Below are 17,046 nucleotides of genomic sequence, written 5' to 3'. Positions count from 1 at the left end.
CTGAGAAGCCAGCATCAGATGAACCGTATGCAGATCTCCCCAGATGATCTCAATGGGTGGCAGGACTCATAAAGGAGAAGGTGTTCTCTTAAACACCCTGGGTCAAAGCTGTTTAGGGCTTTATAGGTTACAACCAGCATTTTTATTTTGCCACAAAACATATTGGTAGCCAGCGTTGTCCTTTTAATATAGGCGCTGTGGTCCAAAAACATCTGAGGACCCAAGCTGGGGTACAGATCCCTCCCCAAGCATTTGAGGAGTTCCCCCTTATTTTACTGAACTCTCCCCCCAAACCTAATTATCTTCAAACCACAAATAAAAATTTGCTCCCCAAAAGTGTCTTTCCTCTCAATGCCCCCCCCCAAATCGAAGTGGGAAGTTGTTCTTCAAGATTCCCCTCTCTGTACCCCAGGACCCAAGGCTGGGGACCACGGCTCTGATTGACTGTTCTCAAATTCGCAGGACAGACTTCCAGCTGTCCTGCCAGCTCTTTGACTTTGGGGAGCAGTGCCAACTGATATTCCCCTCAGGGGATGGAGCTGCTCTGGGAAGAGCAAAAGATTCCAAGTTCCTTCCCTGGCACCTCCAAGATAGGGCAAAGAGAGATCTCTGCCTGCAACCTGCTGAAGCCGCTGCCAGTCTGTGAAGACAATACTGAGCTGGATAGACCAATGGTCTGACTCAGCATATGGCAGCTTCCTATGTTCCTATGTTCCTAACTACCCACAATGCCTCACCTTGCTTCTTTGTAATGCCAGATCAGTCCAGAAAAAGTCAGAAACCATCCATGATCTGATTCTGGATGAAGGGGCAGACCTGGTATGTATTTCAGAGACTTGGTTGCGGGAGGCTAGTGGCCCAGTCTGGTTAATCCAGTGTACTCTCTTGAGAACAGGTGAGGGGATGTGGGCAGGGAGGTGATGTGGCTGTGGTCTATAAGGACAACAGCTCTCTTTCCAGGATCCCTGTCAAAGTGTCTGACCATATAAAATATGTGTACATAAGTTTGGGGACCAGGGATAGACTGGGACTTCTGTTGGTGTACCGTTCACCCCGCTACCCAACAGAGTCCCTAACTGAGCTGATGGACTTTGTCTCAGGCTTGGCATTGGAGTCCCCCATGTTTGTGGTGTTGGGAGACTTTAATGTCCACTTTGGGACCAATTTGCCTGGGGCAGCTCAGGAGTTCATAGCGGCCATGACAATGATGGGCTTTATCCAAGAGGTCTCAGGACTGACGCATGTTGCTGGTCACACGCTTGATCTGGTCTTTCACTCTGGTCAGGGTGGTGTTCTGTGGGTGGGGTCTCCTGTGATTTCCTCATTGTTATGGATGGACCACCATCTTGTTATGGTGGGATTCACGATCATGCCCCAGCTTTGCAGGGGTGGGGGGGCCTATTAGGATGGTCTGCTTGAGAAGGTTATTGGGTCCCATAGGATTCCAAGGAGCCTTGGAGGGCTTTAGTGTTCGTTCTGCTGGTAGATCCTGTTGATGCCCTGGTGGAGAACTGGAACAGCAAACTCACAAGGGCAGTTGATGGGATCGCTCCTAAGCGTCCTCTCCGACCCGCTTCAAAACTGGCCCCTTGGTATACGGAACAACTACGGGGGCTGAAGCGGTGAGATAGACGACTGGAGTGCAAGTGGAGAAAGACTAGGCTCGAATCTGACAGATCACGACATAGAGTATATTTGAAGATCTATGCTCAGGAAATACGGGTGGCAAAGAAGCGATTCTTTTCTGCCCATATTGCGTCCACAAGTTCATATCCAGTAGAGTAGTTCAGTACTGTGAGGGGGCTAGTAAGTGCCCCTCCTCCCTTGAATCAGAATTTGGAACCATCTATTACCTGCTGTGGCGTGTTTAATGATTTCTTTGTGGATAAAATCTCTCATATTCGGGCTGACTTGGATTCAAACCCCACAATTATGACAGTGTCTGATGTGGAGGTGTCCAGCGACTCCTCTTATGTGGCTAGGCTGAATCAGTTCGAATTTGTGATTCCTAAGGAAGTGGTCAAGTTGCTTGGATTAGTGCGGCCTACCACCTGTTCTCTTGACCCTTGTCTGACATGACTTGTACTATTTGGCAGAGAGGTTGTTGTTGAGGGCCTGGTAAAAATCATAAATTCTTCTCTGGGGGAGGGCAGGAGGCAATTATTAGACCTCTTTTGAAGAAGCCTGTGTTGGACCCTTCAGAGTTAAGCAACTATAGGTCTGTCTTCAATCTTCTGTGGCTGGGCAAGGTAATTGAGAGGGTGGTGGCCTCCCAGCTCCAGACAGTGTTGGAGGAAACTGATTATCTAGATGCATTTCAAACTGGGTTTCAGGTGGGCTATGGGGTGGAAACAGCCTTGGTCGGCCTGATGGGTTATCTCCAGTTGGGAATTAACAGATGGAGCGTGACTCTGTTGGTCCTTTTGGATCTCTCTGTGGCTTTCTATTCTATCAACCATAGTATCCTTCCGGAGTGTCTGAGGGAATTGGGAGTGGGAGGCACTGCTTTGCAGTGGTTCTGCTCCTACCTCTCAGGCAGATTCCAGATGGTGTCCCTTGGAGACTGTTGCTCTTCAAATTCTGAACTCTTGTATGGTGTCCCTCAGGGATCCATATTGTCTTGAATGTTGTTTAACATCTACATGAAACCACTGGGAGAGATCATCAGGAGATTTGGTGCAGGGTGTTACCAGTATGCTGATGATACCCCAATCTTTTTCTCCATGTCAACATCATCGGGAGAAGGCATAACCTCCCTAAATGTCTGCCTGGAAATGGTGATGGGCTGGATGAGGGATAAGAAACTGAGACTGAATCCAGATGGAGGTACTTATGGTGAGCGATTGGAACTTGGGAGACAATTTTTATCTGCCTGTTCTGGATGGGTTCACACTTCCTCAGAAGGAACAAATACGCAATCTGGGGGTGCTTCTGGACCCACACCTCTCCCTGGTTTCCCAGGTTGAGGCAGTGGCCAGAGGTGCTTTCTGTCAGCTTTGGCTGATATGCCAGCTGCATCCATTCCTTGAGAGAAAGGACCTTAGAACAGTAGTACATCTGCTGGCGACCTCCTTGCTTGACTACTGCAATGTGCTCTATGTGGGGCTGCCTTTGTATGTAGTCCGGAAACTGCAGTTGGTCCAGAATGCAGCAGCCAGGCTGGTCTCTGGGTCATCTTGGAGAGAACATATTACTCCAGTACTGAGAGAGCTACACTGGCTGTCAATAAGTGTCCGGGCAAAGTACAAAGTGCTAGTTATAATCTATAAGGGCCAAAACAGCTTGGGCCCTGGGTATTTAAGAAAATGCCTTCTTCACTATGAACCCCATTGCCCTTTGAATTCATCAGGAGAGGTTCGTCTGCAGTTTCCACTGGCTCATCTGGTGGCTACAGGTCTTCTCCGTTGCTGCCCCGAGGCTTTGGAACACGCTCCCTGCTGAAATAAGAGCCTCCCCATCTCTGACAACCTTTTAAAAGGCAGTCAAGACACATTTGTTCACCCAGGCTGTTAATTAGATAGTGTGTTGATAGTTTTAAACATTGTTTTAAATTTTAAATTATTGTGGTTTTAGCCTTTTTATTGTGGTGATTTGTATTTTATTTTGAGCTGCCCAGAGAAACATGTTTCGGGTGGGATACAAATGTCAATAAATAAATAAATAAATAATGAAATAATGCATGATCATCTTATCTGAAGTTGCTTGCACCAATGTTATCAGGCCACCAGGTTTTGGGGGGAGGGGAGACAAGAAAGAGAAAGAAGAGAGAAAAGGAGTCCAAGAAAGACTCTTCTGTTTCTAAAACAGCAGGTTGGCATTTAAAGGTCTAGGAAGGGGTTTTAGGTCTTGGAAGGCTGAAGGCCGCTGATAGAAATCAATAACTTGCCCAAAGAAAGGACAGTCTTGCTCAAATGCAGCTTTATCTAACTCTTCCTTGGAAATCTTAGAAGAAAAAAGATGATTCCACAACCTGCAGTACCTGGCTCTTACAGATTTTTCTTTTCTAACAGGAAAAATACTTACAGATATATATATTTTTTACACATTTACCCTTTTTTCTTTACAGATTTTCTTACGGTCCTTGTGACTCCCCAGCCCCCCAACTGAGATTTAACGGACTTGCAGCTAAGAAACAAACTTTGGTTCTACTGCTTTTAAAAAAGGATATTTGATATTGTGTTTCCAAGGGTTCCTCACACACTCACTCTCTTGTGTGTACACGTGCACATGCGCACACTCAAAAAGCTCTATCTACAGACATGTATAAAATTTTACCTGGGTGATATACTTGTTCTGCTCCCATGCTTTGAATGAAGGCTCCTCATAGTTATCTTTCGTGCGGCGTGGCGCACGGTAAGAATCTGTGTAGGTGCTGAGAGGAGTGCTGGTTTTATGCGCAAAGATGAACATCTTTCCAAAGGTTGGTCTTCTCTGAAGATTCCGCCTTGGACTAAACTAACGTTCTGCTACTTTCTAAGGTTTCCTAGCAAAAGGGTTTTTTGTATATCACACTAAATAATCCACCAGCAACTCACGCTGTCGATATGAAAATAGAAAGGGTACACTTTGTACTCTTGTAATAAACTACAGCCTGTCAATGTCTCTCAAATTTCACCACCTCTCCCCTGACACTGCCCTTGCTGGCATCACTTGTGATGTCACAGTCAGGGAGGGAAGCCATAATACAGGTGAGCAAAAAGCGGGGTCCAGGACATGGTGCAAGGAGGCAGGGTCAGCTTTGGAATATGGAAGCCTTTGCTGTGGGTTTCAAAGACAGAAAAGATAGGAACTTTGCTGGATCGGACCAAAGTGGGTTCAGCTAGTCCAGCCTCCTGTCTCCAACAGTGGCCAGCCACATGTTTCCAGGAAGTCCACAAAGACAACATTGCCTGTGACATTTCCCCCTGGATTAAATGGATACATGCAGGGGTGTAGGGAGCTTGGCCAGGGCTTGGGGACAAAGTCTGACCAGCGGCTTCTTTCCCCCCTGGGTGTTTCCTCACATGTGCTGCATGTCACACGCCACGCCCCCTGCATCTGACATCAGATGCAAGGGGGTGGGGTCAGTGCTGAGAACGGGGCTGTGACAGCTCTGGCAGTATTTCATTCCCCCCTGTCAGTGGTTGGTGGAATCGCTGAAAGGGAGCTCCTTTCAAAAGTGAAACACTGGCTGGAGAGGAGAGGGGTGTGCCTTGCTCTCCCAGCCAGAAAGCACTTTGCTTTCTGGGTGAGGGAGGGGGCAAGGGGGCACCCTAGCTGAGGGAGAGCTTTGGAGGATCCCCCCAGACCCTTGAGGCCTGGGAACAATTGTCCCTCCTTGCTCAACAGTCGCTACGCCTCTGGATGCATGCTAATTTGCGGAACGTATGAAGACAAAGTTTGAAGTGCCGGCTACAGAACTGCAGCAGCAAAGTCAAAGCAACAGCACAGAGTTCTGCTGCGTTCGAGCGTGGGTCTTTCTACACCAGTCTTGCTTCATCAGACTGGCAGCAATTCTCCAGACTCTTAGGCAACAGGGCGGACTTTTCACGAAGCAAGGTGAGGCGAGGCAGTTCTCAGTCAGCGGATTATCAGGACAAGAGTAGCAGGGCAGAAAGATGCCCTCCTCTGCTGCCATTGGAGCAGCTGCTCTTTGGGACCCACCTGACCCTTGCAAGTGCTACAAGAAGCACATCTACAGCATGTAAGGAGCTTGTAAGGAGGTGGGGACAGCTCCCTGGCCCCACTGCCCCTTGCAAAAGTTGGATTTGAAACTGGGGCTGGCCCCTTCCAGGGCTGTGGGGCGAAGGAGCATTTGGCACCTCGCCTCAAGACCTGCTGACCTTGCCTCAGGCAGAGAAGGGAGACTGGGCTGGACCAGGGCCTTCTGCACGCGAGCCACGCCGTCCTCTGCCACGTGGAGCTGTACAGCCACCCTTCCCCATTCTGCTCTAGGTTGCTCCAGCTTTAACCTGCCTGGCCTGGGCTCTGTTGCGTGCTCAGTTGGAATGGCTGAAACATGGCACAAAAGGGAGGTTTCAGGTAAACTTTGTGAACCATGTCCCAAGTGCACAAAATATCCCACCAATGAAGCAGGCTGCTAATCGAGGTTGTGGAATCTGCCGGGGATGCTTCGATGGCCTATCACAGTGCTACCTGCCAACATCGGGGCCAAACTGTTCAGAATTAAAATAGGAGGGCTTTGCCCGGTCCATCAGGGCTCTCTTTCAGGGCAAGACTTCTGGAAGACCCTTGCGCCTGGAATTGGGCATTTTGGCGCATCCTCATTCTCTCCCTTGGGGTGGAATCACTACCTCTGGAGTGGCAAGAAGAGAGACTCAGTGCTACTTAGGGCTTCCGTCTCCTCTCCAGCAGAGACATACCCTCCCACAATTCAACAACGAAAATAGGGACATACTTGAGAATGTGCAGAGGGCATGGCCAAGCAACCTGGGGTGTGTGCAGTCAATTCTGACTGCAAGCAGGGAAAGCAACGCAAAGCGCATGCAGGCACATTATTTCAGATTAGCAAAGCAAATGAGCCAAGTCATTTTGCAAATGAAAATGGGCACACTTGAAACAACCAATTGTCATCCCAAGACTGACTGCCCTCCCACCCTGCCCACTATGACACATGGCTGAAGGCTGGATTCCACTTGCGAGATGCCATGTGCTGCAACAGTGACTTAGTGTTGTGCACTAGAGACAGGATGCATCCACACATCTACGTTGAGGAGACTTAATCTCTAGAGTCTCAGTGGAGGAAGCTGAATCCTGAAAAATGACCACACTAGCAACTTGCTTGGCGGGGGGGGAACGGAGAAAAGCATCCCAAAGAGGCAAAAACGGGGATTAAATACAGTGATTTGCCAAAGAGATTCCAGAAGACAGGGAACTTTCCTGGTAAATAGGGACAGTTGAAGCCTATGTGGACAGAGGATGATGGACGTATCCAAAAGGGTAGCTTTGTTCTTTCAAGAGACACTTTAGGAACATAGGAAGCTGCCGTATACTGAGTCAGACCATTGGTTTATCTAACTCAGTATTGTCTACACAGACTGGCAGCAGCTTCTTCAAAGTTGCAAGCAGGAATCTCTCTCGGCCCTCTCTTGGAGATGCTGCCAGGGAGGGAACTTGGAACCTAGATGTTCTTCCCAGAGCAGCTCCGTCCCCTGAAGGGAATATCTTACAGTGCTCACACTTCTAGTCTCCCATTCATATGCAACCAGGGCAGACCCTGCTTAGCACTTTGGATGGACAAGCAAGCTTCCAACCCACACCCTGGGAATCCTGTGTTGAAGAGATGGTGACCAGCTGCAGGATTCCAACTAGGCCTGAATCAGCCTGTTGATGGATGCATCCAATTTGGGCACCACCAGTGCTGTACAAGGATTTCCCCTGGTTTCTGGTTGTCGCTAGGCCTATTTTCTTTGTTTAAGGAATTTTTACCCCACTATCAGCACCACTCTGTGCCACTTACAAAATCATCAAAATAAAACAATGGTACAATTAAACTCTCAGAAATTTAAAAGCGGCAAGCAATAAAATCATCTGTCAAGCAGCAGAGTCAAAATGCAGCAAAGCACTGCATGGAGATACAATCAAAGGGAGAAGAACTTCAGAAAAAGGAAGCTTTTCATTAATAAAAAGATCAATGAATTAATAATAATAATAATAATAATAATAATAATAATTTTTAAAAAACCAGCAAGTGAGGAGGCCATTCAGATCCCTTTGGGGAGGCAGTCCCACAGACGGGGGCAACTGCGGAGAAGCCCCCCCCCGTTCCTTGTACCCTCCAAATGAACCAGCTAGCCGTGGGCCAGAAAGCTTGGCCCCAGCAGTCGAGCTCAAGGGCTGGGCAGTTTGGGGAAGGAGGAGGCAGTCCCTAGGCCCCAGGTCATAAAGGGCCTTAAAGAACAAAACCAGCACTTTGAACTGGGACCATAAGCTTGTGGCAAGCAATGCAGCAGGAGCAAAACAAATGCTGCATGCTCCTGCCAGTCTGGCAGCTGCATTCTTTGAATCAGTGGAAGCTTCTGAAAAGTCATGGCTGGGGATACTGGGAATTTTATTCATCATCACATCTGAATACAGCTTCAACTAACCAGCCTCTAGGTGGCGAACCAAAGGATTAAAACAATTAGTTAAAACACAGATTACAATTAAAATTGGAGCCCCACAATATCTGGGAGATGCAAGTTTGAGAAGTCTGGAGAAAAGGCATTCCCGTATATCCTAAATCTGACCCCCTACTCCAAAACAACAAAAACGCAGATAGGAACAGTCTTATCTCTGCTGCTGGTACATTCGTACATTTATGGTACATTTATTAAGCAGCAGTTCTCAAACTTGAGTCCCTAGATGGTGCTGGATTACAATGCCCATCAAGGCCATGGTGGCTGGGGAGGATGGGAGTTGTAGTCAATCACTCTGGTTTAGAGCACATTTCCTCACTGACTGATGCTTTACATGGATTTCCATATGGGCTGTTATAGGAGGCCCTTCCGTCATGAAAAAGCAGCATAGCAACTTAATAAATGAATGTTAACTCATATTAATTATGCAAATACTAGGTAGGCTTAATGCAAGTTGTGCACTCTCTCTTCATCTAACCCACTTTAGAGGGTTATTGTGGGGATAAAATGACAACCCTAACATCTTAGAAGCAGTTTGCAGGATGTACATGTGATGAATTGCCTCGTAGGCAGTTAGGTGGTACTGCTGGGAAATGACTGAGGACATTTCCAGACAGAGAGCTTTTTCATGCTAGCTTCTGTGAGTTTACGCAACAAATTGCATGCAAAGTCATAGCTGAGTGTCTACAGTGCATAGTTCCTGTGCTGGCTCATCCCACTATTTTGCATCCATATTGGGGTGGAAAACTGGGAGTGTTGCGGGTTGGGGTCTCTCCCCTGTTCCTCCCAAGGAGCGTACAGGCTGCCCTGTGGTCTGTCTGCACCTCTTCCTTCTTGTGCAAAGTTTTCCCTTTCCGTGATCGAGTTAGAATCACCATACAATGGAGTGATGGGATGCTGTTGTCTTGGCCCCCTGCAGCATCGCCCATAAGAATCAAGAATAAACTGCCATGGGTGCTTTCCAGATTAGCCACTCAACAGCAGAAAAATGCTTCCGTTCAGGCAAATTGCATTCAAAACATAAACAGCAGGGGGAGCAGTCTCACGAAAATGAACAACCCGAAAAAACAGCGACTTTTTGACGCCGGATATAAAAGTCATAGCACTATATTGCAGCGATTAAATTTGAAACAAGGCATCAGGAATAAGAATGGCAGCCTGCTGTCAGCGTAGGGACTGCAGTGTCAACACAGGAAGTGTCGAAGCACACGTCAGAGATTCGCCCTGACCCCGTTGCAGGGTCTAATCAGGAACGCGGGTCTGTGTGACTCCAAGTCACACAGCCCTACTGAGGCCAAGAGGGTAGTGAGGAGAGGTAGGACCTAGGGGAGCTTGAGCCTTCCCTGGACAGTTCAGGGGGGCTCTGTATGGCATGCTGTATCTAGCTAGGTTGGCACTAGAGCTGGTTAGGAAAGCAAAAGGGGATTCAGGCCACTACAGCTCAGATCCCACAGAAGCAACCTCTGCTCCCCCCCCCCACATTTCCTTTCCTTAGCTATAATTGAGCAAAAGGGTTCAAAGAACACGGGCCCCCAGCTCCTAAGGGCCTTCCAGCTCCATCCCTCCCGATTTTCTTCATTATCTCCCTCACTTTGGGGGGCCACCATTGAGACGGATGAACACAGGCCCCCTCTCCCCTAGCGACACCCCTGCCAGGCAGATTTGGTAGGCAGGGGTTCAGCAACCCACTCACAGTGCTTAGGTCACTCAACCTGGCTGCATCTTTTCACTGGCACACCTGGCAAGGCCAGGGACCTTGGCTGACTTATATGCCACATCAGTGTGTGGTGCTTTAAAGAGTGTAAGAGGACATCCCTGCCCCAAGGAGTTTCCAATCTCAAATTTGCAGCAGGGGAGGCAACAGAGGAAGGGGAGTGGGTGGAGGCAGCACAGCAGGGATAAACAAGGGGTGCATTTTAATCAGAGGTGCTTTGATTTCGTTGCAGCAGGGAAGAAAGCCAAGAGGCATGTCAAAGGAAAAGGTGGGTTTGCTGGAAGCACAATCTTGCTTTTATTCAGGCACAGCAAGGTGCGTTTTTGCAGCCTGCTTTCCTGTCCTGCACATCCTGCCCCATCATCCCCCGCCGCCCCCCCCCCGTGCCACAGGCGCAGGGCAGTGCTAGCAGAGGCCGTGCAGTTGGGCATGAGGAAAAGACATGCACACCTGCAAATGTCACAGGCGCCTTCTGGATTCTTTTTTTTTTTTTTTTTTAGGGGGGCACTCCTCCCACCCCCAGGAAGCGGGGAGCAGCAAGAAACTTGTCTCTGGGTGATCTTTGCCTCAATGGTTCCTTGACAATGCCCACACTGCACAGCAGAGGGCACTCCTTGCACAAGGACCCATCACATGGAGGAATGTTGGGTGCTTTCTGACAAGTCCTCTCCCTCCCTCCCTCCTTTCAGTCTCGCTGAAGTGGGATTCACATGCAAAAGGCTGACAGGAGAAACACGCAGAAGCCACCCTCTGGGGACTTTGCGATGGTTTTGGCCGAACTACACAGCAGCAGACACGCGTGCCTCCACAGCACTGCCAGAGAGGGGGGTGCAGCCCCAAAGTGCAGTGTCACTCCTTGGGAGTCGGGTGGGGGTTCTGGCCTTGGGCCCCCACATGGTGCTGGACTACAACCCCCAAGATGGGAGTTGCAGCCCAAGAGCATCTGCGGGCTCCAGGCTGAGCACCCTGGAGTTCCAGGTGCACGTCTGGGAAGGGCCTGGCCTGTTTCCGTAGCAGCCGGCCCATTTCCCACGAGCCTGCCTCAGGCCCAGGGACTGGAGCGGGCAGTGCTGCTTGCATGGCTGGCCGGGAGCAGGAGACCACCTTGGGGGGAACCGGCACTTGCCTTTCTCGGGGACCCTTCCTGACTCACCCCATTACATCCTGCAGCCTCCTTCCCCGCCCTGCTGTCTGGAGAGATAAGATTGGAGGGGGACAAGACAGGTGGGGAGGTAGACTCTGGGGTGTGCAGGGCTCCCAATTAAAGTGGAGTCCTGGAAGAGCCAGCCAGTCACGTGCGGCTCAGCATGCTGCTGTGGTTAGAGTGTTGGACTGGGACTGGGGAGACCTGAGTTCAAATCCCCCACTCATCTCCCAGCCTAACCTACCTCACAGGGTTGTTGTAGGGATAAACGTAACCACATAGACAGCTCTGGGCTCCTTGGAGGAAGAGTGGGATCTCAATGTAAACAAACAAACAAACAAACAAACAAACAGGAAGGGGAGAACAGGAGTGGGGAGAACCCACCCTTTGAAAGGAAGGAGCAGAGGGCTCCCTGTGGAATGTAGCACCAAAACCAGCTTCTTCTAATTAACTCAACAACATCGCATGGATTTGGTGACATGGAAGCAGCAAATATCAAAAACCGACGCCTCAGTCATGCACAGGAAGACCGAGGCGCTGCTGGAGGTCCTGAGCATGGGATCCTCGGTGCGCGGTGGGAGTGGGCAGGGAGGAGTCCAGCTCAGCAGAATGGCCTCCTGCACGTGCCTTTGGGCATTCTCCTCTATTATGTCATTTTGTAAGGTGAGCCCCAGTTCCCGTTAAGCCCAGCCAAGACCTCTGCATGAACACCTTACGGAGGAGAGAGTCAGTGAACGGAGGGCTGATCCTGGATGAAGGAGACCCGAGTTCTAGCCATGCAGACCATGAGGCCATCTTGGGTTGGCCATGACCTCCCAGCCTCACTTGCCTCGCGTGGTCGGCGTAAGAGAGACCACATAATGCCGACCTTACAAGAACTGCACTGGCTGCCAGTATGTTTCCGAATGAAATACAAAGTGCTGGTTATTTACCTATAAAGACTTGGGTCCAGGATATTTAAGTATTCAAGAGAGTGCCTCCTGTGTCATGAACCCTCCCGCCTATTCAGATCATCTGGGGAGGACTGGTTACGGCTCCTGCTGGTCTGTTTCCCAGACTATGGGAAACTCTTATATCGGGCAGCAGCAATCTAGGAAGATGCTGAAAGGTGTCATCTCATACACTGCACGGGAGGAGGCAATGGTCAACCCCTCCTGTATTCTACTAAAGACAACCACAGGGCCCTGTGGGCACCAGGAGTCAACACCGACTTGACGGCACAACTTTACTTTTACCTTACACTGTCTAGGGGATGCACACGCCAGACGGTATAGAAATATGATAGATAGATAAATAAAATGAAAACCTAATGTTCAAACTTGCGGTCACTCAAAGAAGGTCGTTCGGGGACAGAAAAGAAGACATTCTTCACATAAAAGCAGACTTAACCCTTGGAATCCATTGCTATATGTATAATGCTCATTAATACTGAAAAGATGTTTTTCTTCCTTTCAGAAAATGAGTTTAAAAACACAGTCTATTGATGGCTGTGCTTTATGAGGACCTCCACATTTAAAGGCAGAGGAGTGTTTCCAGGTACCAGACGGAAGGAGAGCTGTTGCCCTCCTGAGGTTCCTGAGCTCCCCAGAAGCATCTGCTTGGCTGAACGTTGACCTAGATGGGCCCTCCAGCTGACCCCAGCAAGTCAAACCTCATGCTGGTTTCTCTCCAATCAGGAATGTAACTATAATTGAGTGGGGGAGGGCTTGCAGTTGTCCCCCCCCCAGCTAAATGGCCTGCTCTCCGGTCTCCCTCCCTGACTCATGGGGAAGCTGCTGGCTCCTGATCCGGATACAGAGAGTCTGTGATATTATTTGCACAGGAACAAGAGAAAGGGCATGCTGGGAATGTTGTGTTGTTCACCACATGCCTACAGTAGTTCTGCAGCAGACTAGGGGGCAGGGAAGGCGGCAGGGAAGGCGGCAGGGTGCCCAGGGGTCCACCTTCAACCTTGCTACACCCTGCTGCTCGGAATTATACAGGCATGTAGGGAGCTGTCCATTTGGTTCAGTACGGTCTGCACTGGTGGGCCATGGTGCCTTTCTCAGCAGTAACTGGAGGGATTGAAGCTGGAACCTTCGGCATGCAAAGCAGATGCTCTGCCTCAAGCTACGGCCCCTCCCTGTTCAGAACATCATGTACTTTGTACGGGGACATCACCTCCTCCTCCTCCTCCTCCTCCTCCACCACCACAAGCTTTACCTGCGTTAAAAACTTGTTCTCACTCCACAGGGTCACGGGCGCCTCCTCAAAGGTCTTCCTCATGCTGTTTGGCGGCCTGTAGGAGTCCGTGTAGGTGCTGATGGGCGTCTTGGTCTTGCGTGCAAAGAGGAACATCTTGACGTGTGGCTTGGCGGGTCTTCAGAGAGCTTGGGAATCTGCACGAGGGCACAGGGATGGCTGGTGCAGCCCACTTCATCCGCAGAGGCGCCCTGAGCCTCAGCGGCAGGGAGGAGTTTGGGAATCTTCCGTCCCCTCTGGCTGCCGTGAGTGGTGAGGAAGGAAGAGGGGCTCTGCATGCCGGTGAGAAAATTGGTGAGTGTCCCCCCCCTTGCATAGCCCCTCCCAGCTGGCAGCCACTGCATCATGTGTGATGTCACAGTTGGCAGGGGCAATGCTGCAGAGGTGGGCAGGTGGGGGGCCGCTCTTGTGGCACAGGGAAGGCCAGAGGCATTGGGCCAAGGGCTGGCTCCTCTTGGAATCGAGGCCATTGCCTTGGGAGGGAGGTTCGGAAAGTGGGAGAAGCCTTGGTCCACCCAGTTCAGTATGGCCTACACGGACTGGCAGCAGCTTCTCCAAGGTTGCAGGCAGGAGTCTCTCTCAGCCCTATCTGGAGATGCTGCCAGGGAGGGAACCCGGGACCTTCTGCGTGCAAAGCAGGCAGATGCTCTTCTGCTGAGCTACAGCCCCATCCCCTAACGGGAATATCTCACAGGGTTCACATGTAGCCACCCATTCAAACTCAAACCAAAGCAGACCCTACTTAGCCAAGGGGACAACTCACACTTGCTACAAGACCAGCTCTCCTTCCCTGACTTCCCAAAGGAGTTCGGCTGCTTCAAAAATCCCCTTCACAGCAACACTGTTCTCTTTCTGAACCTTTTTCGGAGGGGGGCAGCCTCTCTCTCTCTCCATGTTTTTCAGTTTCAAACAGGCGAAAAGTAGCAGTGATGGAGATGACCTTCACCAGGCGATCTGAAACCTGGGTCCCTAGATGTCGGACTACAACTCCCACCACCCCCACCCAGACACTGGGACTGGAGATGATGGGAATTGTAGTCCACCTGGGGATCTACATTTCAGAGGCCCTTTCCTGCACTAGCAAAACCCTTAGCAGAAGCTCTCCCTGCAAGGCGCTTGGAGTGGGCTTGCCTATTTAGAAGGGCCAGGGAAGAGGGCTGCAGGACGTATCTGTGGGCAAGCTCCCTCGAGTGGGCAAAGCAGCCGCCTGAAACCCACACTTCCTTCAGGGACCATGCCCCATAACTTGTGGGGCAAAGAAGCCTCTGCAGAGCATTCTGTTCTACATCAGCAGGCACAGGCCAGGGCTGTGGGGCCCACTGAAAACTGCCAGGGTGGACTGGCAGAGACCCAACCCAATGTTCTCCCTGTGGCGGAAGAAGTGCAGAAGAAGACTGGCGCTTCCTTTACCTGAATTCAAAACTAAGTTCCCCCCTGCCCAAGTTCTCTGATATTAGATTTTGGGTGTGTCTGTTTGCTGTTGTTTTTAAATAAATTTTTATTTGAATTTTTCCGTTCAAAATACGATGACAGGTAGGTATCATCCTATGGAACAACAATGACACTTATTTATATCATCAATTCCCCCTGCATTGTTCAATTAAATAACCAGTTTCAAACATACAGACCAGAATCAGCTGGTTTCTGCAAACGAACATTCACTTTCACCAAGAGTTAATGCAGTTTAGAGTGTTAGGGTCATGCAGTGGGTCCTTACCCTCTTCTATATATAGAATGTGTGTGTGTGTGTGTGTGTGTGTGTGTGTGAGAGAGAGAGAGAGAGAGAGAGAGAGAGAGAGAGAGAGAGAGAGAGAGAGAGATCTTAAATTCAGCGTCCTCTTCCTTTGGGGTAAATAGTATAACCTACATTTTTAGACTGTGAGCCCTGGGGAGAGAGGGAGCCATCTTTATTGATTTGTTTATATTTATATGTAAACTGCTTTGGGAACTGTTGTTGAAAAGTGGTATATAAATATTTGTTGTATTCCTATTCATATACATTTAACCCACATTTCAGGGGGTTGTCTTCAACTCTTTGGATAAATACGGTAATGATGGGCAGGCCACCTTGGTGGGAAGTTGGCTTGCCTTGACTCCTTGAGGGAGGCCTGCAGGGGAGTCCCCCTGAATGTCATTCGACAGCCTCTGCTCTCTTGCACTGACCACACAGCTGACTTGGAAGCCCCCCCCAAGGTTACCTCAAATCCTCTCCAGCTGTGAAATTGTGGGCAAGCGACCCTTCTTGCTTGGATAGTCACAGGCCCAATGCCAACACAGCTCCGTGACCCAGCCCCGAAGGAGGATTGCACTGGCTAGGAGGACAAAGGTTTGACCAAGAACCACACATTGCAGAAAGAGAAACCCAGGGCATTTCTCCCTCCCTCCCTCCCCCCCACCCCTGCTTGGTGTTGCTCTTTTGCAGTTGTGAGAGAAAGAGTGGCTCTGAAGCCCCATGGTGGGGCTTCTGGCAACACTGAAAAGTTGGCGGCCAGCTGCCTTATACGAGTGGCAAGGCTAGATACAGATCCTCTTATGAAGTCAAACCAGGCTTGCAACACAGAGCTGACCTGCATCCTCCACTGACCCCCTGCAGGCCAGACCACTTGCAAAAGGGGTCTCAGGGTGGCAACTGCAAGTTTGTCCAGGAAGGAGGACAATCTACTCTTGCCAGTCCATTTGGTGCACACAACGGGGCAGTGTGATGAGTTCTGACGGTGGGAGGCTGGCGTTCCAGCAACTGCTCTGCAGCTCATGGGGCCTCATGACAGAATTGTGAAGAGGTGGGTGGGATGCACAGCAGGCAAAAGGGTTAAAGAAATGACTGTTGTAAAGGCAGCAACCCTAACCAAGTGAATTTGAAAAATATGTCCCCTTCTTCTCTTGAAGACACTGGCTCACTTCCTTTGCCAGCTCCAGATGCCTTTCCAAGAGGAGATGAACCAACCCTTGGAGTGATCCAGGAGACAACTTATGGTTCACACCCAGCTCCCAAGCACCTTCTGAGAACAGCCACTGGCTTGTTGTTCTTTGCAGAACATCCTTTCTGAAAAATGGCATCTCTTGTAAATGGACCCTGCTGCCCTCCGGGCTGTAAACTGTCCTCCCCACCCCCTGCATCCCTCCTCTTGCATTTGGGAGACAGGAACTTTTGGCTAGCTTACACCTTGGACAAAGAAATCCAAGTTCTGAAGATGGAATCTCTCCTCTTTTCTCCTTCTTGCCTTGGTGCCCATGAGTGATAGCTGCTCTCCTCCCCATAATGGACTGAGCATTAGGCTGTTGCTGTTCAGAGACTTGCCACCACCAAAGGGGGAAGGTTAGCCATGCAAGGTTTAAGACCAGGGCCGTGCCAGTGGGTTGCAATAAGTCTCACCCTTGGCAGGTGCTGGTGGGGCCTGGAGACAGAGGCTGAAAAAGCGAGGGCCAGGAAACATGCTGGACAGGGGTTTGGCACAGAAGAGAGGCTGTGAGCTCTTGATGGCAAAGGGCGTGGAGTGGGAACTAGGACTCAAAAGACAAGCCACCAAACCTTCATGGGGAGGTCTCTGACCTTTGGTATTACGCAGCAGCAGCTTGCCCTCGTGAGCCAGGGCAAGTGTGTGTGCCGAAGGAGGCACAACTGCCTCTGGTTCCTGGCAGCAGTTTGGGTTTCTGGCAGGGCGGGAGGGAGGGAGGGAGAGAGGAAACCCAAGCTGCTGCCAGGAAGCAGAGGCAGCTGTGCTTCCTTTGGCACCTGCCTGGCTCACGAGGGCAAGCCGCGACCAGTCTTACAGCAAGAAGAGTTATCCTTTCAACGGCCGAGGGTCACACAATGAGGCCGCAGAGGCAGG

The 17,046-nt window shown here is 50.2% G+C and overlaps 1 protein-coding gene across 3 annotated transcripts in view; it reads right to left on the bottom strand.

The window, feature by feature from the left end:
- Positions 1-13,497, bottom strand: part of C2H9orf24 (chromosome 2 C9orf24 homolog) — a 41,438-nt gene extending 27,941 nt beyond the window's left edge. Inside the window, exon 1 of one of the 3 annotated variants that reach the window (XM_053298923.1) lies at positions 13,178-13,497. In XM_053298923.1, coding sequence (XP_053154898.1) covers positions 13,178-13,312 — 135 coding nt within the window. In that variant the 5' untranslated portion in view covers positions 13,313-13,497. Of the gene's footprint in view, positions 1-4,275; positions 4,581-13,177 lie in introns of those variants that run through there. The other 2 variants (XM_053298924.1, XM_053298925.1) reach the window with 2 other exon arrangements.
- Positions 13,498-17,046: the final 3,549 nt, after the last annotated feature.

Source organism: Hemicordylus capensis, chromosome 2 (assembly GCF_027244095.1).
Source record: "Hemicordylus capensis ecotype Gifberg chromosome 2, rHemCap1.1.pri, whole genome shotgun sequence".
NCBI lineage: Eukaryota > Metazoa > Chordata > Lepidosauria > Squamata > Cordylidae > Hemicordylus > Hemicordylus capensis.
The sequence above is the reverse complement of the archived record's forward strand: the minus strand, read 5'-3'. Positions and strand labels throughout refer to the sequence as shown.